At 42.2% G+C, this 20,958-nt stretch overlaps 2 protein-coding genes and 1 long non-coding RNA gene across 4 annotated transcripts; 2 read left to right on the forward strand and 1 right to left on the reverse strand.

The window, feature by feature from the left end:
• Positions 1-26: 26 nt before the first annotated feature.
• LOC101472327 (lysosomal thioesterase PPT2) lies at positions 27-6,802 on the forward strand. The gene is made up of 8 exons (XM_004573570.3): positions 27-317; positions 2,576-2,729; positions 3,230-3,325; positions 3,453-3,560; positions 3,641-3,724; positions 3,805-3,889; positions 4,660-4,714; positions 5,868-6,802. Exons 1-8 carry the CDS (start codon positions 153-155, stop codon positions 6,009-6,011), a joined length of 891 nt encoding a protein of 296 aa, XP_004573627.2. The 5' UTR covers positions 27-152; the 3' UTR covers positions 6,012-6,802.
• On the reverse strand, positions 5,078-8,167 carry LOC143421152 (uncharacterized). The gene is made up of 3 exons (XR_013100902.1): positions 7,812-8,167; positions 5,874-5,986; positions 5,078-5,535 (listed from the first exon to the last, which is right to left on the reverse strand). It is a non-coding gene; the product is annotated as an uncharacterized LOC143421152 (long non-coding RNA).
• LOC143421151 (uncharacterized) lies at positions 7,801-20,155 on the forward strand. Of its 2 annotated transcripts, none has more exons than XM_076890289.1 (11): positions 7,801-7,965; positions 10,986-11,212; positions 11,286-12,283; positions 12,510-12,653; positions 14,581-14,661; positions 15,679-15,783; positions 16,045-16,194; positions 16,485-16,643; positions 17,500-17,652; positions 18,198-18,389; positions 19,217-20,155. In XM_076890289.1, exons 2-11 carry the CDS (start codon positions 11,041-11,043, stop codon positions 19,319-19,321), a joined length of 2,259 nt encoding a protein of 752 aa, XP_076746404.1. In that variant the 5' UTR covers positions 7,801-7,965; positions 10,986-11,040; the 3' UTR covers positions 19,322-20,155. The 2 variants fall into 2 exon arrangements, with proteins under 2 accessions (XP_076746404.1, XP_076746403.1); XM_076890288.1 differs by having other exon boundaries at positions 7,802-7,965; positions 12,507-12,653; positions 19,217-20,154.
• Positions 20,156-20,958: the final 803 nt, after the last annotated feature.

The following is a 20,958-nucleotide window of genomic DNA, read 5'->3' on the forward strand; positions in this document are numbered from 1 at the left end:
AGAGGAAGCAGCTCGCGCTCATGTATGGTTGGTTGTCAGTATGAAGAGAGCCGTAGTCCCTCATCGGCCGTATTAACGACACCACCTCAGGTCAAAGTCCTCGGGATCATCTACAGCCCCCCGCACTGCTTCTCACCTGTATCCGGGCGGAGATGAAGTGTCCACGGGTAGCCGCAGGGTCGCGTGGCCCGATGCTGCTGCTGCTGCTGCTGGTGGTCGCAGGTGTTTGCGTGGACAGCTATAAACCAGTCATCATCGTGCATGGCATCTTTGATGGACCACAGCAGTTCCAGAACCTGTCAAGGTTCATAAAGAAGGTAGGACCGCGCACAGCGTGCGATATCTCTGCTGCAGAACAACAAGGCTCGAAAACAGCTCCAAATGCGTTAGAGCCGCTTTATTTACCACAGGAATTAAAAGTGGTGTATTATTCGTGCTTGTGGTGATGCCTTTACTTTGATGTGTTTTGTGCAAACTTGTATGTGCACAAAGACTCACGGGCCTGTTAATGTTCGATATTAGAGTCTTAAGGCGGTCCTGTTGTGTCCACGGTTGCGTTTAGACTTTGGTTTTTCGGGGATGTGTTTCTGGTGGAAGTGTTTAGCTATTAACGGACCGCAGGACTCGGGCTCAGTGATTAACGTCTCCAGGCCAAGTTCATGTTCAGAGTAGCTGTTCAAATTTAAAACCAGTTTTCCTGCGTTGTCTCTAGAGCGGTACTAAAAACTGCGTACAAGCATGTTTACATATTTATTATAAAATAATGAAAATGTGTTTTCAAGTTTGAGGCTTGTCCTCATTTGCACACGCAGTCAAAACAAGTTTGTATCATTTTCTCGGTTGACTTTCAGTAACTTTGGGGCAACAAGTCTGCATATTTTTCGACTAAAGCCAACTTTATCAAACATTACAGTTCACAACAGTGATTTTATTTTATTTTTTTTAATAATAAATAAACTGGTACTCACACAGAGCTTTCCTGTTCTATTTGAGCATTAAAAACATTTTCAGGTGCTTTTAACCGAACTAACACTCACACTCTTATGGATGCTGGGATCCAGCCGCCAAGCTGTTGATTGACAGAGAACAATGCTAAAAGGGGGTAAGTCTGATCATTAAGTACTAGTTATTAGAACTCAGTGATCACGCTTAAAGATTTACTTCTTTGACTTACATTTCAAGTTAAAAGACTTTGAAATGATTACTTTTTAAACTGGATTTGCTCCGAGTATCTTTTGCACGGGATGTTCTGACTGTATTCTGTCACCGCAGCAGGCAGATAATGTGCTTATGATTCTATGCTTGTTATTATTCATCCAAAACCATATAAACTACAGTTGTGCGCTCGACTGTTGTTTGATCCTTTCCAAAGACGAATGAAAAGCCCCCAAAGTGTCTCTTGTAAGTGAGCAATAGGAAGGAATATCTCATCAGTCATGATATTAGATCACGTGTTCAGTCTGTTCAAGCAGCCTTAAAAGTACTAAATGATTTTATTGAGGCTTTGCACAGAAACACTGTGCAGCCTTTTTCATGGACTTTTCCAAGGCTTTTGACACTGTAGATCATGAGCTATTGAAGCAAAAACTGTGAGTGGTTCAAAGATGATCTTTCCAACAGAACTAAGTGTGTGAATGCTGAACGCATCACCTCTTGCTTCCTTGATGTGGTTGAAGGTGTTTCCCAGGGATCAATTCTGGGGCCAATTTTGTTCACCTTATATGTTAATAATATGTTAACCCGTTCATGTATAGTGGTCACTACAGTGACAGCTATTCAAAGGCTGTTTTCTTGTATTTGTGTCAGTGTCGATGGCATACTTGCACATAAACCTCTACACTGGACACTGATGTGTCACTCCACACCACCCACTGGTCCTTTTATGTTACTATAGATGTATGACGTGTTTCATTGTAATTATTCTTATTTAAGCCTGTCATGCATGAATTATGACAACCTCAATCAGAGTTTTTCTTAAGTGTTTTTATTCATGTTTAATTCCTAAAGATGAATAAAAATGCTTAAAAATCTGGATCGAGGTTTTCATAATCCATGCATGACAGGGTTAATAATCTCGATCAACATAAAAATTCATGCTCTGTAAAGATTTACGTGTCATGTGTTTTAGTGCTGTTGTTGTCCAGGTTGGCCGTGTAAAGGACATTATAAATCTCAGTGGGTCTTTCCTGGTTAAACAACAATCTGTATGTATGTAAATTGAACTGGTTGGTATTTCCTCAACGGTACCTGAATCCACCAAATGTTCAACACGCAAATCAAGAGCTTCTATCCTACTGTAGGTTCAAGGCAGAATTTTGTATTTCAAGTAGGAATAAAATACTTAAAATGATATTGGACTTGATAACATATCAGATAAAACAAAACAGTGAAGTGAAAATCAGCAAATGGTTTCCAGTTAGCGATTTCTGTTCCTCTGTGTCTTTCATTTCCTCAGGATCAGTTTTGACTTAAGAGTTCTGCATTCGAGCACCTGGCTGAAGATTTATGACAGCTGATGTTTCCCCTCATTGTGCCAAAAGTTTTACTTCCACTTCAATTTCTTTGCACTTCTCAGGTGCATCCAGGCACTGAGGTCACAGTGATCGACTTGTACGACGACCTGTTGAGTCTGCAGCCGCTGTGGAAGCAGGTCCCAGACTTCAGGCAGTCCTTCAACTCCATCATGAAAAATGCTCCTGATGGTGTCCATCTTCTGTGCTTTTCACAAGGTGCTCCTGCCGTACAATTAAACATTTAATAGAAAAACAGATTTGATAGAAAAATAACAAAAACATAGTCTTATAGTGTTGATGCCCACCTGACAACTGAGAAATAAAGGTCCAATTCTGGGGACTTAGAAGGTCCACATTTAGAGTTTGGAGAGGTGGTAAAGTCATAATTTAGAGGATTTTCATCCAGGAGACAATAGTTTATATCCCACTGGGACTTTTTGAATTTTGAATTTAGCTTTTACTTTGTCTGTGTGATTGATTTAATTTTTTAAAATTAATTATTGTTATCATGTTTTAACTTTTATTCATTGGTTAGGTTTAAGCAAGTTTAGGTAAAAATACGACACATCACACTCTTCCACTTCTAGCCGCTGGTTCATCTCTATCGTAGTACGCAGTAGTTATATAGAGAAACTGCATAATAGTGAGGACTGATGAATTTAAGGTAGAAATTTCTGAAGCTGAGACTCATATTTAGTTTCTTTTTTTCCATGAAGGTGGTCTAATTTGTCGAGCACTTCTCTCCACGACTCCCAACCACAACGTGCACACCTTCATTTCACTGTCATCCCCACTGGCTGGACAGTACGGAGGTCAGAGAGCTTTTAAAAACTTGTCTGCATAAGCTTCAACATTTAAAGAATGTGAGCTTTTTAACACACTTCTCAATAGTCACCAGGATGTTTAAGATGAACTTGATCTTATCCTCTTACTCCACAGACACAGACTACCTGCAGAAGGTATTCCACAAAACCTTAAAGAAGAATGTGCATTTTATCTGCTACAACAAATTCGGTCAAAAAGTGTCTATTTGTGACTACTGGAACGGTGAGAAAACAAGAGTTCTTCAGATTTAACTGAAGACAGTCTGCACATTTACTGAAAGATAAAACATATTTTGTCCACAGACCCTCACCAAAGACTCAGCTACCTGCGGAACAACATCTTTCTGCCTCTCCTTAATGGTGAACGACCTCACAGTGACATGACAGGTATTGGATCTGGTTTAGTCATCATATGCACTGGTTAGCATGAAAACAAACGTTCATGCCTTTGGCTTTTCCTTTCACAGCGTGGAGGGAAAACTTCCTGCAAATCGAGAAGTTGGTGCTAATTGGAGGACCGGATGATGGTGTCATCACACCGTGGCAGTCAAGGTCTCACTGTCATCAGCTTTACAGCACACACTGTTTGTTCTCTTTCATTTACATTTTATAAATGAGAGGTGGCTCATTATGTCACACTGGCGAGACTGTTTGAAAAAAATTGACCCATCAATTTCCTTCTGTTGGCTTTCAATCAATCGAAAAAATCCTGACATGAATTTTGGAGGAACAAAATTTACTGTAGTGCATTCTGCTGCTTGTGGGCCACAAAGCAGCACTTTATGTGACGGTCACCTTAAGATGCATGTCGGTCCTTTTCCATATTGGATTCAAAGTACAATATTTGTATTCAGTTGCACTCAGGTCAGTCAGGTCCCACCTTCAGACTCACAAACAGTTCCTCCCCCTGAGCCATTCATCCCCCCACTCACCTCACTGCTCTGAGCCAGGGTCTGAGTAACCCTCATCACTCAGGCCAGACCAAGTCTTTTCTTTGCACTTTGCAACTGTTTTGTTCTCAAATGTGTGCCTTTCTCTTATGTTTGTGCACATTTCTTCTGATTGCTATTTATTCCTGCTGTCTGCTAATAAAACTTTATTCCAGAACAGTTATGTGGAGCACGCACAATTTCGTTATACATGTACAATGACAATAAAGGGCTATTCTATCCTATCCTATACTAAAACTGTAAAGATACTCGGTTTGGAGACAACAACGTTTTTACCAGCAAAGCCTTCGATGTGTTTGCAAAGTGATCAGTTTGTGGTAAAAGTTATGAAACATCTTTACCTGAAACAACTGTTTCCTTTTTTCTGTGCAGCCACTTCGGATTCTATGACAGCAGCGAAAACGTCGTAGAAATGCAGAAGCAGGAGGTTAGTGGCAAACTGAAGTGCTGCCTGTACAACACACTTCATTTTTATTGAGGTGTAGCTAAAAACACAGTCCTGCTGTAGGTTTTCACTTAATGACTGACATAATATTAAGTCTGTTACAGAGGTGTTGATTCAGCTTTGTGGAAATTGGTGGTGTTTCTTAGTTGTGCTGCATTATACAGTCCATGTTTTATTTATGAATTGAGAATAGATGGATGGATGTGTGGCAAAGCTGAATCATTTGTCTGCTGTATCTTATTATCTCATAGCAGAGCTACTTTTAGTGACATTCACAGCATGCAAGTGTGGCAGGATATTATACACATTTTCTTTAACACACACACAAATGTTGAAGGGAGGAAATTAAGGATGAACAGATCATTTTATTAGCAAAATAAAAATACTCAGGGTGGTTGATGGGGAGGGAGTGGTGGTAGAATTGAGGCTGAAAGGAAGGTGGCTCAGTCTGCTGAGGAGAGATGAAGGGAGAGATGGGTGGAGCTAGGTGCAGAGGTTTCAAAGCTGAGCCAGAGGAGGAAGAGGAGGAAGGCAGAGGCTGGAGTCAGCCAGGGAACAGAACATACAATTTGTGCAGATGCTCCAAAGGTAGGAATACTTCATTTTGGAGTTCTCCTCCCACCAACATGTTCCAGCAGTGTATCACACCTCTATCATGCATCACAGGTAAAAAATGCTTTTGAAAAAGGACGCGCCTGTGCGTCTTCAGTCGTAGCTCCTGCAGCAAGCCTCCTCTGTTGTCTGTCACCAGACGTGTTTTAGGAATCGAGGCGTTCTTCAAAATGGAGTAATGAGATTGTTTTCTGGATAAACAGGTAGGAGGATCGAAGGGGCACAAATGTGAGAAATGAGAATGAGCACACAAAGAAAACCAGAAGTAGGCACAGGAAGTTTAAGAAAGAACTCAAAACTAAAGGATGTTACAGAGACCAACTCAAAAAGGCTCCTCCTGCTGGACTGCTGTGTTAGACTGCTCTCTTGTAGAGAATAAAATGTTAGCTGAATGTATTTTATTGCAAATGTGTTAAACTAAACTTGGATTTTTTTAATATCTCTACTATTTTCACTGCAGACCCTCCACTGTGTTCATTCAAAAACACAACTTGAATCATGTCATTTCCTTCTGCTCTCTCAGTTTTACCTGAACGATGCGTTTGGGCTGAAGACGCTGGACCAACGTGGCGACTTGGTGACGTGTGTTCATTCGGGGGTGAAGCACACAACCTGGCACTCCAACTTCACAGTGTTCAGGAACTGCATGGAGAAGTGGCTCACATAAAAACTCTCCAACAGTAAAACCGTGGACGTCCGTCCACATGTGAATACTTTTAGTGCAATCAAAGAAAACAATGATTTAACTCCTGTCTGTGCAAATGTGCAGGATTTGTGCTTACTGCACTATTCATACTGCACAACTGACTGCTGTAAATTTTTAAAAAGGTTTTTATTTTATTAACATGATTTGCTTATATAAGTGTATAAGTTGCATTTATAATCAGCTTTCAGGTTATGATGAACTATCTCTTTATAAGCCATCTTATTTAATGTTTTAACGTTTTCCACTGATCAGTGTTGATAATAACTATCTATGAAACATCTTTTAAACTGTTGTTTTTGTCTGATTCACAGAAAGTGCATTTTGTACACAGCCAAAACTTTGTGATCCTTTTTTGTACCTTGAGAAGTCCTTAATGGAAATGTCTTGAATATTGAGCGTAGCTGCTGCTCTCATTTCTCATTCTGTACATCCTAACTTCCGCTCCGTGCACCTTCAGATGGCGGTGTGAGGGCAGGAGGTGAGCAAGATATACAAGGAGAGAGGAAGTAGTATACTCAGGAGTACAGAGTATAACTAAATGAGACTTCCTGTCCACTGTGTGCTTGCTGTCAGTATCACACCCGTGGTGGTGAAGAATCGGCTGTATGCATAGCTGAGCTCCTGATTAATCACTCAGTGCCCTCTGGTGGAACTGTATTGTAATTTATAACAATGTATTTATATCAAAGCTATTTCCTATTTTCCTCTTCATGAGGTGTATTTCATTATTGCATTAACATATTTCATGAAAACTTGCATCTCTGCAATGCTTGGTCTGGTTCCCCCAGACTGTACAGTTCAGCTAATGACCTGAATGACTTTATTATATGAACTTTTTTCTAAAATGCATTCTCAGAAATTTCTCATATTTTCATGCTTCTCTGTGACTTTAACTGCAGATTTATGATGCTACCTACGATTGTCAAATTTAGCTTTGCTCATAAGAATAGAGACTTAATTACTTTTGAATGTAAACCAGCAAATAATGCTTCTGCCAAACTTTTCTCCAGCGTCTAGTTGAAGTCGTTATTGTAAGTCAACATATTTTCTAGTTAAACAGCAGTGAAAATCTAAACCGGCTCTTTGACCTGGCTTAGATTTTACATACAGTTTGTCCCACTGCTGACACTTCACTCATGATTAGATTAAAGCGTCATGGTGGAGTGTGATCAATCACTTAATCCAATTCATTTTCTCCAACAAGGGTTACTGATTCACAGTCTCACTTTAAATTGTGATTAGCTAATATATTTTTCATTTCATTTCATTTTTATAGGAAAAAATTCAATATATTTAATCTTCCATACGCAGTTTTCCCCTCATAATTATTTCTTACATCCAGATTAGATTCTATGTGACAAAATAGCATAAAAATGACTTAGTATTTGACCCTGCAGCTGAATTACTAAAAAGGTCAGAGTCAAGAAGTGGATCTGTAATAATTAATGATTTTACATCGACTTATTGTGTAACACTACTACTACTACTTAAATATATAAATAAAAACACAATTAAAAAAATAATTTAATTTTAGCATTATGTAGCCTACTTTTCATATGAAAAGTACATAATGCGAAAATTAAAAAAGCTTCCATAACAGAAAGGCCGATTGCGTGTCTCATTACATTAGTGAAAGCAGGCGTGGTAGTGGGCCTACGAGTCAGCGCAGAGCCACACGAGAGCAGTAACGATCTTTACTGACTCGCTCCAGCTGTTGCTCTTTAACAGGTATGACGGTGACGTCACTAAGGTGACACCCACCTCTCCTCCTCCTCTCCGGTGTGTTGCAACGCAGCTCCGGCTCAGTTCCCGGTGGAGATTTTTCTGGTTGGAAATCTTTTGTGTCGCGACCATGAAGCTTTCCGCCGGCTCTTTCAAACCTTCCTCCCTCTGAGAGGCCCGCAGGACTTTCAGCGTAAGTTGACACCGATTCGAAAACTTCCCCGTGGATTTGTCTCGTGCTGGATCAACTACGCTGCTTTCACGTTCAATCTCTAGACCTCGGTAGCTTAAAATAGAGGCAGATAGACGGAGTTGAAATGTTTTCCACTAGATGGGGATGGGTTTCCTTTTTGGAAACATGTTGTGGGACGGGACAGGCTGGGGTTTAAAACAGCTGAGCGCCCTTCGAAGGGCGAAAGCCGCTCGGAGGGACTGAAAGCTGGAAAGACAGATTCATTCATCGACAGTCTGGCTGCACTTCACTGTCAGCGTGGCTCAAGGTCGACGTGTCCCGCCCTGTGGGGAGCTACTGTAAACAGCCTGTAGCTGCAGACAGCACAGGGCTCAAAACATCCACGGAGGGAACAGAAAGCTGTAAATCAGAGCACCAGTCAGGCTGCTGATAATGTCAGAACGAGTCGTGCTAAGTGTGAAGGCAGCTGGAAAATACAGACAATTCTCAGCCATCCATTTAAACTTTAAGTTAGGCACACCGTTGCCTATGATGAATGTTGTACCAGAAGAAATTCATTACCTTCTCAGTAAGCTAGTATGCCACTGTGATAGTGGAACTAGATCAACATACTGTAATCTGCAGGGAGGATCCCCAGGGGAAGAATGACGATTGGAGTGAACTTGTAGATGAATAGGTGTTGGTAGGTATGGTGATGGTAGTAGTTTGTGCCAAAAGGCTGGACATGGCTAAAGTGAACATTTCATCAAGACAGAAGGCTTTATGCAACAGTGGGGGAGTATATCTTATGCAAAAGGAACAGTCGGAAAGACAGAATGTAGCTGGGCAGGATTGGGTGTCTGCAGGCTGTAGGATGGCTTTGAAAATGAAGAAGAGAAAGCAAATGAAGGCAGAGGCAAGGATTAAATGGTGGAAGATGATTCAGTGTGGAGCTGGCACAGGCCCTGGGTGATAGGAAAGAGTTACCAAATGACTGAGGAAGCACAGCAGAAGTTTCTTTGGCCTATCCTCTGGGCAGAGGGCTGAGGACAAGAAGACTTGGTGGTGGAATGAGGAAGTACAAGAAGGTATTCGACGAAAAAATGGTATAGTCAGGGAGATGAAGTCTGTAGACAGAAGTACTAAAAAGCTAAGTGTACAGCAAAGGAAAAGTAAGTTTTGTTTGAGGCTGAACACTAAGGAAGGAGATAAGGACTTGTAATGGTTGGCTAGGCAGAGAAGTCAAGCTAGAAAGGATGTGCAGCAGGTTAGAGTGATTCAGAATAGAGATGGAGCTTTCATAACATTCTAAGAGAGTGTGCTAGGAAGATGGAAGAAGTACTTTGAGGAGCTGATGACTGAAGAAAAGGAGAAAGAGAGGAGGGTTACTAGGATGGATGGAGGAAAGCTAGAGAATGAGGAAGTGCAGAGGATTAAAAGAAAGTGAGGGCAGCTATGAAGAGTGTAAAGGTGGTTTGCCCCGATGACAAACCTGTGGAGCTATGGTGATGTCAGAGACAGCAGTTAAGTTTCTAATCAGATTGTTCAACAGAATCTTGGATCTACTCATCCATTTCAACAATAAGGTTGATGTGCAAAGTTGTAGTAACAGAAGGATGAAGATGATGAGCCACACACTAGAGATATGGAAAGAATTGTTGAAGCTAGGTTAAGAAGAGAGGTGAGGAACAGTGAGCATCAGTGCGGCTTCATTCTGAGAAAGAGCTCCACACACCTGATGTTTACTTTGAGAGTGTTGATGGAGAAGCATAGAGAAGAGAGGGTCAAAGGTTGACAGGTGAGGTAAGGCAGAAGTCTCTGCATCATGTTGTCAGACAACACTGTGACCTGTAGTTGGAGTAGGTGGAGGTATGCTGTGGACAGAAGAGGAGTGAAGGTCAATTGAACCAAAACCGAATACGTGTGTGAAGGAGCGGGATTTAGGTGGTGCGGTGAACATGCAAGGAGCAGAGACAATAAAAGTAGCTGTTTAAATACCTGTTGTTGAGAATGCAGGCAGGGTGGAGTGGGTGGAGACGGGCGTCAGGGTGATTTGTGACTGAAGGATAGCAGGCAGAGAGAAAGGGAAGGTTTTACGATATGGTAGGGAGACCTGCTGTGAGACGGTGGTGCTGAGCTGGTGGCGGAGTTGAAGGTGTTAAAGTTGTCATTGGGAGCGACGGCTCAGGTCGAGCATTTTTGAAACAAAGTTAGAGAGACGAGGCTGAGGTGGCTTAGACATGTGCACAGGAGGGATGGTGGATATGATGGAGAAAGGATGTTGAAGCTAGAGCTGCCAGGCATTTATGGATGTAGTGATGGAGGACAAGCAGAGGGTGTGACAGAGGAGGAAGCCAAAGAAGAAGACGGTAATCTGCAGAGCCCTCAAAGTACACTAACATAATATATTTTCTGTTGACACAAAGAAACCAGCTTGAGCGTCTCCTCGTTATGTAAATCCAAACATCATAAAAATGCACAACCCTGTTTCCAGAAATGTTGAGATGTGTGAAAATGATATATATCAAATAAAGAATTGGAGCATAGAGAAAAAACTTCTCTACACAAGGAACAAGGGTGGAAAAATACTAATGTGTGTTATGTTTGGATCCTCAAGCTGCAATTACATTAAAACACACATGGTTCTGTAGTGGAAATCACTTTGTGGGCTTACAACAGACCAGTGCTGGAACCATAAATGGAAGTTAGAACTCCACCAAGCAAAACAAAAGAAAACAAAAAGAGGCCAGAACCCCAGCAGCCCTCTCTGGGCCTCGTTTGTGATGGAGTGGGTGGAAGTAAAAGCTTCCTGTGGTCTGATCAATCAAAATCCAAAATTGTGTTTGAAAATCTTGGAATTTTTGCCCTCCAGGCCAAAAAGGAAATGGATCCAGCTTATGTGTGTAGTTCAAAAGCAAACTTTGTTCTACCTAATATTGATCATACAGTGTTCACAACACCAGGCCGTCAGTAGTAAATGATGAGAATTTCCATCAGTGTCTGTATGAAACATTTGAGCTAAATTCTGCTTTAATTTACAGTTTCCTCGTCTATTGGACAACAAGGGGAAGAAGTCCATCCATCCATCTGTCCAAGATGTCCTCCAGAAGTAAAAAGGACCAGTGCCAAATATGTGGCGGAGCTCTCCAGGGAAACCAACGGCGGTGGCTGTTTGGGGGCCAGAATAAGAAAACTGGTCAGCCTCGGACCCCAACAGGGTCGTTGAGAGGAGGGAGCCGGTCCCAGTCATCACAGAGCAGCTCCTGGGGTGAGTATAGAGCTTAAAAAATGCTTAACATATTGTAATAATGTAAAAGTAAACATTTTGTTTCTCTTCACAGGCAGCACGTTATCTCTTGGTTCCTCCGTTTCTCTCTCCAAGTCCCTGATGTCTGTGAGCTCCCCCTCCAAGAGCGTGGATCTGCTCACGGTGTTGACCCACATACTGGGGCAGTCTGTACCACGGGGCGGCGGGCAGGGGGAGTTTGTATGTGGCAAATGCGTGTGCCTGCTAGAACGCGTGTTCAAGTTTGACACGGTCATAGCCAGGGTGAGGGTGCTTTCGTCTGAGCGCCTTCAGAAGCTGACGCATGAGAGGGACAAAATCAGACAGTGGGTGCGCCAAAACTACTGCCACAGGCATCTGCAGGACTTTCAGAGCAGGAGCAGCACCAGCGAGGAGGAAGGAGAGGTGGAGAAGGAAGGCTACAGGGAGATGCTCAAGGAGAATATGGCGCTTTCAGAGTACGAGTGCTGGTCAGAGAAGTGGGACACGTGTCCGTATTTTATCAGAACGGGGAAAAGATGCAGAAAAGGGAAGGGGTGCGAAGGTTGCGATTCCTTACGGGTGTCCGACTCTGATTACGAGTCAGTTTGTGGGGTTCCTCGTCACATGCCTTTCCAGCCCTTCTCCCCGTTGTCCCAGGATAGATCCCAGAGCGTGCCCCTCCACTGGCAGAGGGTGCCATCCGTCAACTCCAGCCCAGCCTCCCTGGCAGGGTCCAGTCTCTCGTTACGAGCTCCTTCCCACACGGAGTCCATTCAGTCTCTTGATTCTCTGGACGGGAATGACCCCTTTGATTCAGCAAGTGATCAGTCAGTCAACTTCATGCTGAGAGAGCTGAGAAGTATTGGAGGGAAGCCGGTCAGTTCGCCATCAGGAAGTAAAATCCCTGTTCTGGGCAAAAGGGATGGGAGGTACCTGGGAAAAATCGAGGAGACTGCATCACCCACAGTGACCAGGGTGCTGAACTTTAGGGATGTGGAGAACGGAGGGGATGAAGAGAATGGGGATGTCCTAACATTGCTGAGGGACGAGTTCATGCCTCTTCACCGTGAGGTGAGTGTGCTGTAGAAGATCATGCAGGCCTGGATGAACTTTGAGCAGTTGCCATGTGTGCTAGTAGCTGTAAATATTGACCGTGGCTGCAATAGTTTATCCAGGAACAGCTGCAGCTTGTCCAAACATCCAACATGATTAGAATTACACGCGTTACTTTTCTTTGTGTATTGCATAATAGCCCACACCGTGTTTATTGTGAGGCTTTTTTATTTTATTTTAGAAGACTGCTGCTAGAGTTCATCATGGTATCCGGCACCTAAAAGGCCAACTTGACCAAGCTGCATCCCGCATCAGGACCCTGGAGGCTGAGCTGAAACATGGGAGAAGCAAACAAGTGGAAGTCAACGGATCACAAGACTGGGCCCCTGTAAGCTTTCAGTTTGTTCTTTAGATGTTGAATAATAAAATGAATCCAGTTTTCAGTTTGAAAAACTGGTCGGCAGGGCCTCTAAGAAAACTGTCCTACTTCTCACTCAATTTGTGACCTCATTGATCTGACACGCTCATTTGATAGTCCTTTATAACGCAGCATCATGTTCATTTGATAAATTATGGTAGGACCGTAACATGGTCCTACTTTAATTCACATGGATGATGAAGTGGGTCATCGGTGTCTTCGGAATTCATAATGTCCGAGTTGAAAAAAACAAACAAAAAGATGGCAACAGTCAAAATTTAAAAGGTGCAGCTTCAGATTGGGATGTCACAGTGGGTAATGTCACAGTGGCATCACACAGAGTTTTCTGATTGCCATCATTTCTCTTGTGGATGTGAAAGCAAAAGCAAAGCCAGGTGGGAGGTGAAAACATCTCATTCTAGGCTTCGGTAGTCCAAAGGCCAGATTTACTAACTACTGGTATCTAGACTAGCTTGAAGGGTAAACTGAACGGAGATGCTGCTGATATTGTGATTTAAGAGATATTTATTTATTACCACAGAGTTATTTTTATCCGCTGTCACACGAGGTAAATGTCTCCAGCCTTTTATTTCTAAGAAGAAAAACAGGTTTATTACAGCAGTGTGACACAGCAGCTCCTCGGTCACATGTGCAAACAGCTCCGTGAGCCACCCTGCGAGTGTTGACCGAGTACAAATATAGCATTATGAAAGGAATGGAGGTTGGGTGGTTGGTTTTGTATCTGTGCAGGGTGTGTCTACATTTCCTCATTTTCAGGTGCACATAAAGACACGCACAACACAAACACACTCGCAGCCTCTCACTGGAATCTTCCCCGACCGGTGGAGTTTGCCCCGGGCTCGGTAGTCTTATGATAGGATATCATTAACCGGCCTCATGACCTGTCACAGCGAGGCTGCTGTGTTCACATGGTGAACATTATTAATAATTAATGTGAAATCTCTGAAAACAGCAGCAGGTTTAAACGTGCAGTAACTGACATTTAAGTTACTAATTTATCCCCGAGCAGTTAGTTTATTTTGTTTTTGTTCTCTTTCCAGGAAACTGATGTTTTTAAATTCAGTACTCGCTCTCTTTTAGCTTTCTTTGATCTCCAGCAGCTCTTGAGGGAAGAATTTTCCTCATGAACAGATGAATGCTTTTTTTTATGTTCCATTAAAAAGCTGAAAACTGCCTCCTGCTGCTTCTGGCTTGTAACTGTAAGAAATGAGCTGAACTGAAACATAAATGAATACAGTCACAACAGCCACCTATTTTCTCATGGCCTCTTCATCACATTATATTGAAACTTTTCAGTTTTAAAGCAGTGTTGGGTGATGACAGATCAACAAATGAAGAGCTTTTTTCTCTTTGGAAAATTTGGTATTTAATTTCTAAGTTTTGGGGATTTGCAAAAAAAAAAAAAAAAAAACCGAAACCAAGCTGCAAAGTATTAAATTAAATGGATCCTTACAGAAATGAAATAATAAAAAGGACTAAAGTGCTTGTTCTGAGCATATTTAAATATATTTATTAAATGTTTTATGAGTTATCACACAGCAGGTTGGAATAGTTGTAATCACTGTTTAAACAATGCTGAGAATTTTCAGGGATTACTCTGTAGAAAATCTTGTAATTATTATTTTCCTATTAAGTAAATACTTTAAATATTTAATACGTATAAGTTCTCAAATTTAAAAAAAAAATTGGCTTCTCTTTTTTAAAATTAATTTTTAAAAGGAGGTAAACTCTGAGCCAATACCATTTCAAACGCACAAAAAAATAATCAATAATGGAAATGGTCATCTTTAAACTCTCTGATGAGGTACTGGAGTCTGAGCTGTTCCATGGCTCCTCTGTGGCTTTTGAATGAAGCTGTTTGTTCTCTTTCCTCCAGCTGGTCCAGGAGGAGGCGGCTGGCAGCTCCCTGCTGCAGAGCCTCGGCCTCTCCCTGCACAGCCGCGAGCGTCTGATCCAGGTGGGTGAGGTGGAAAGCGTTGCGGCAGCTCGAGCTGCTGCTGCTGAGGCTCCGACTCGAAAGCTCTCTGGAATGTTGTTTTTCTGTGAAGCTGCTGTACGTTTAAAGTGGCAGTGCCAAATCTGTGTGTTCAGGAGTGATCGGAGAAAGCTTTCATCATGACTGCCGGTGTTTGTAGCTACTTGTCATGTTGATGATTAACAGCAGGAAAATTTGTGGACTCACAAAAACACAAAACAAAACGGGGCTCACCTAGCAGAAAGATTTTCTTACCTGAAGGTTACTGGAGGATCATGGAGACTGTTAACCATAAATGTCAATATTTTCTTTAAGGATAATGTAATAGGATGGAGCTTTTCAGTTACTAAAACGATTAAAAGATTATCAGTGTCCACATAAAATACAATATGATGATATAATTAGTTGGTTTTACATGTGCTTGTGCACAGAGGCTGCACGTCTCTAGCTTTACACTGGCTCTTTCTCTCTATTCCAGTCTTTATGCTGGGCTAACAAGCTGCTGGCTCCAGCTTACTTTCTCTTTGCCAACCTTATCTGAATCTGAAACTCTTCCATTTAAAATATGCACATACTTTATATTTTTGCATCTAACACTCAAAGTCTGCTTACCTCAGCCGTTTAATGCAGAAACCACTGAGTAAGACAGTAAATATATGCTACAAAAGGAGAACCATGTCCTGTAAAAGCAGCAGAACCAACATAATACTGACATTTTCAGCATTATACTTCATTTTGTGTTGATCCACACCTCTGCCTTCTTTACACTTGAACACTGAGAGTTGTGGTTTTAAACAGATTTGAGCATGTCCGTGTACCTGCTTCTCACTTGCATCCATATCAAGTCATTGCCTCTGGGTATTGTAACTCTCTGTAGTATTTTGCTTTAAAAGCTCGCTGTAATCCTCGTTTAGAAAGGATTTCAATCATTTAACATCCAGAAAATGCAGGTAAAATGTTCACGAATGTGTTCACAGACAGATATTTCCTGTCTTCCAGGAGTGCACGAGTCTGATCAGCAGGCTGTGTGTGGAGGAGGGAGCAGGGACTGAGCTGGCCAACAAGCTGACTGAGAACTTGAGAGAGATTATCTCTGACAACAAGGTTAGAGCTGTGCTGTCTGTCATTCTCATGCTGATTGTTGACATTAAAGCAAAGCTTGCTCTGCTTATGATGACACATGTTACCCGCTCACTGAAGCACGGCGGTTGTCAGCACAAGCAGGCACATTTTTGCTGATAGTCAGCAAACTGAGCTTTCGTGTCCCTGAAAGGGTGGAAGTACTGTGATGGACACTTTTTATTGAGTTCAAAATTATGTTTATTTTCTGTCGATAAGCTGATTGTTTCATTTTCTGATCTTCAGGCTGCGCTGGAGGCTCTGAGGTCTGAAATAACTGAAAAAGAGAAGAGCATGGAGAAGGAGATCGAGGCTCTGTGGAAGGCTGGACGAGACCGAGAGAGAGACTTGGACACCCTCAACACTGTGCTGCAGTGCAACCAGGACATCATCAGTGTAAGACCACACACTGCCACACGGGTGGTCTCCTGTTTGGCTGTGACTCTATTTCTTTTTGATACGAGGTTAGAGATGCAGGACAACTCGGGGAATATAAAACAATCCTGTCAGCTCCTCTCATGCTGTTTATTTTGCAGGCATGCTCATTCATACATTGCACACATACTGATCTGTTTATTTGGTTACTTTATTTAATTCAAATACTCGCAATTAAACGCAAAACACAACTGCACGCTCAGCACTTTAGTCGCGCTGCATGTACTTGAAGCTCTCTGTTTTTGACTCAGGACCTGCGGGTGGCTCTGGGAGAGAAGGAGCAACTGCTGAAGGAGGTGGAGAAAGAGAGGGAATTGTGGAGGCAGAGAGACGGGGCCCTCACTGCTGTCCTGCAGGAGAAGGAGGCTCTCATCCGCACCTTCAAAGAGCAACTGGAGAAAGGGATGGAGGTAATACACCTGCAGCCAAACAAACCTCTCTGAAGCTTCTCCTTTTACTGTCCTGTGGCCGTAAAACACGAGATATATAAATGTTTTTGCACAGCACTCACAGAAGCAGGGCAGAAAAACCCCTAAAGTAGCCGCGCCCTCCTTAACTGTTGAGGCTCGCTGTAGTCTGCTGATGCTTCAGTGCTTTGAGAGCAAATCTCACATCTCTTTATTGAAGGTTTGTTGGAGCTTTATGCAGAGAGACAGGAACAGCCTGGCACTAGACAGGAAGTCATTGTGCACAGACAGAATGAACCTGCAGTAGCATCAGCAAATCTAGAAAGTGAGCTAGATTGGTTTCTCTGGGTTAGAATTAGATTATGAATTGAATTTATTGAATTTAATCACTATAATGAAAAAGCTTCGCCTGTATTTAGCATGCACATGAACACAAACACACCCACCAGTCATTAGTGTGCTAACAGTATAATTATGAGCCTGTCTGTGTGCTTATTTAGTCCCCGGGAAACGCTGGGCAATGCCTCCATGCACTGGTGGGCAGTTATCTGAGTTAACTTTGACTAATAACCAAAGCTGCTTCTATGAGGAGCATCAGTCAGATGTGATTAAAACTAGTTAGAAAGGTTCCCCTGCAAGTTTTACTTCTATCAGCATTTTTATGTTTCTGTATTCTCCCCCAGATTTAAAGTCAGGATCTTTTTAGTGCCATGTCTCTCGTATTATTAGGATATGACATGTGGGGTTTTTTTTCTCTGTGTGACTGGATGAACTCTGCATTCCTCCCTCTGTACAGCTAAGCTGAGGTTTGTCAGTAAATACTGTCTTCAGTAAGTAGAAACGTGTCATTTTCTTCCAGGCTCTCTCAGATTCTGTGACTGGCCAGCAGTCAGGGGGGGGCGGGGCTGAACTGGCAGCTATGTTGAAGGATCAAGAGGAAAGCAGCGCCACCTTGTGCCAGGAGGTCACCAAGCTTACAACGACCCTGCAGGAATACCAGGACATGGTGCAGGTGGGAGATTAGCCCGGCCACACGAGTTAATTATTTCAAGTTAATTAGAAAACTGAAAAAGCAAAAAGCCGCTGAGTTTGTGATGAATTTCCACTTTTACCTAATAAGTCTGCATTCAAACACACATTCATAGTTTATAATAGATTATAAGACAGAAACTTTTGAAAATACAGGGAAAAATATTAAATTGTAAACTTTTAATGTACCAAAAATAATGTGAAAGATAATTAAGTCCTAGCTTCTCTGATCGAGCGGTTAAACTTCTTTTGAATGTACCTTTCCTACAGGTTAGAGCAAGTGATTTACAGAAATGACAGGAAATTTAAAAAATGGAATAACTGAATAATCTAACCAGTAAAAATGCTGCTCTTCCAAAACAATGTGGTGCTTCGTTTTTTAGAAATTGCTTCTAATCAGTGCTGGCTGGAAAACCACACTGAAATTTAAAATGAAATCATCGCCATAAGCTGCCTCCGGTTTGTGACCCTAAAGCTCCACATCACAGCCACAACAAATCTGAGCCGTTCATTCTGCTTTTTCTCCAGAGTCAGCAGGAGAGTCACAGTCGGACGGTGTCCTCTCTGACGGCTCAGCTCAGAGACGCTCGGCAGGAGCTGAGGGAGAAGGAGAAGAAGAAGAAGGAGGCGGACCGAGCGCTGCAGAACGACAGGGAGGACAGAGAGCGGGGCGAGAGGAGACTCAGGGACAGCCTGGAGAAGAGGGACAAACTCATCGAGGTAAAGAAGCAATTCGTGCCACTCTGCAGCATTTTAGGCAGCTACTCTGAACGCCTCAAATAATAACAAAAGCTTTAAAATATTTTGCATCTGTGTCAAAATAAATATTAAAAAGCTTTTCATCCCCAGGAAGATGCACTTGTGCTGCACATGCCAGTGTCTCAGAACATTTGAGCTTCATTAACAGCTCAGTACCAACACTGTCAGCGTTTTTGCTCAGCCAATGAGAGCGCTGAACCACTTTATGCACCTGGCAGCTTGATTGGAGGCCATGTTTGTTGAATCCACCCATAGATTTCTGTTCAGGACTCTTTCAGTGCCCCATCTGCTCTCTTTGATAATAATACCGATACTTGATGTTTCTTTAATATTTATTGTTGGGCAAATAATAAGAAGTGAGTGAGTGCCAGTGTTTGTGTATATCCTTGCTGTCATGTATGTGAAGACAGAGCACCTGATACAGGGCCTAAGATTTGTAGTGGAAAGCACTGCTGCTTACATCTGCTGCTGGTAGACTCCTCACACGACTGCAGTAAAGAATCTGTTCTTTGTTGCGTTCTTTAGGCTTCGTTTTGATCAAAATATCACAGAAAATATGGAAACACTGCACTAATTTAGGAACTTCTCGAACTTATGAACCTTTGTTTGTGTTTCCAAACCATGTGAAGAATCATTAAGCTCAGACAGGTGGTTTTTGTTTTTTGCTTGCCACTTGAATTCAAATATTACTTCTTGGTTAAGTTGTCTTCAGTGTTGTTGTTCGCAGTAGGAGGAGTACAGAACTAACAATGAACTCGCTGTACTTATGAGTGCTCTTCTTTTTAAAGCAAATCCTTTTGGATGCTGAGGAGCGGGACCATCTGTTCAGAGAGCTGCAGCAGAACCTGCAGAACAAACGTGAGCCTTTGACGGCCGTCAAACACACACTGTGATGGAGGAGGAGGAGGAGCCGGGCTGACACACTGCACCGACGCCATGCAAACTCACTGCACAAAGACGGAGGAGCACTTTGCACTTTCCGCACCTCCTTTCTTCCTCCTGAGCATATTTATCTTGGTGTACATTAAGTCTATTTATATTTATCCTCGCAGATTAATGAGACTTGAAGGAAAGAAGCTACTTTTCTCTGTGGAGTGAGTGAGACGGTGTGATTGTTTTCTGGAAGGGGAAATGTTTGGTGTGTCCTTGTGGCTGGATGTTTAATACTTGATTCAGATACGAGCAGATTACTGTATAAATGTGATTTTGAATGTAACGGGTTTAGGCAGTGAGATCGTTTCATGCAGCGGGAACATTTCTGAATGGTGTCATTGTCCTTTAGGACAGGAGCGGGCACAATATCGCTTTAAAAGGTGTTTGTTTTTTTCGGGGGGGGGGGGGCGGGCTAATTATAATCTTTAAAACTCTTTATGGTGGCGTCTTGTATTCATCTTTTTCCTTAGTACAGAACTGCCTAGTTGCTGTTTACAGTGCTGATGTCACGCTTTGTTAAGTGGAAACGTGCAACCAAAGAAATGTTTTTAACGGTTTTAATTTTCCATTTTTCTTTGTCTCGCTTTCTATTTTTCTGGAATTATTTTCAACCATCTTTAATGTTTACATGTCTCGTATTGTTGGTCAGGAACTGAGACATTTTTTTCCCCCATTTTTTGCCTTTTAGCTCAAGAGGATTAAAAACTCTGATCCAAATAAGTTCAGTCTGCAGTTCTTGTTATTTTAAACTGCATTTCAACTTGTTCTTTCTTAAAGGGACATTTCACTCCAGAATTAAAGTTCAATCTGCTTACCTTTGGACTGCTCTGCAGTAGTGATCCTTCACTTTAATATAATGTAAGTAAACAGTTCACACTCCATGGTAATCAAAGCAGCAAACCACATGTTTGAAAAACTCAGCAGCAATGTGTCTCTTAAAGTTCACGAGGCAGTTACTTGGAAGAAAAATTCCCAAACCTAACGTGAGCAGTTCCACCAACCCTGAGAAGTGTGCGTCTAACATTACAGCTCAACCAAGAGGGATGGCTTTAATGTTTAGATGCTGTCAGACTGTCGTGAGCACGAGTCTCTCATTGTGGGAAAGTGCACACTTTGATTTACAGTAATACAGCAGGAGTGATTCAGTGCTGTCAGTCACAAAGTCGCACAAGCTAAAGCAGACTGCTTTATTTTCCACTTTACTCTGATGTAGATGAGACTTCAGGGAGTCGACCCCTGCTGGTCATTATAGAGAACGCAGGTTTAAAGCACTGTAAGTTAAATTTTAATTTCAGTCAGATTTTATATTTAAAAACACGCACATTCACAGAGCTCCTGACTTCCTCCTCCTGAAGCTTTAAAAGCATGAGGCTTAAAGCTGTAGACCTCCATCCCCACCTGTTGCAGAAATCTCACATCTCTTATAGTTTTGTCTTGTTTTTAAGTAAACTATCAGTCCTCGCCTTTCTTTAAAGAACCAGATACGAAGTAGAGAGGAGCACTGATGCGCCACAGCTGTGTTTCACAGTCATTTAAGAGTTTCTGTGAAAGTTTAAGGGGGAGATCACACTGAGTGCTGCGTGTCCTCTGTTCCATT

This window comes from Maylandia zebra, linkage group LG11, assembly GCF_041146795.1.
Source record: "Maylandia zebra isolate NMK-2024a linkage group LG11, Mzebra_GT3a, whole genome shotgun sequence".
In the NCBI taxonomy this organism is placed as follows: domain Eukaryota; kingdom Metazoa; phylum Chordata; class Actinopteri; order Cichliformes; family Cichlidae; genus Maylandia; species Maylandia zebra.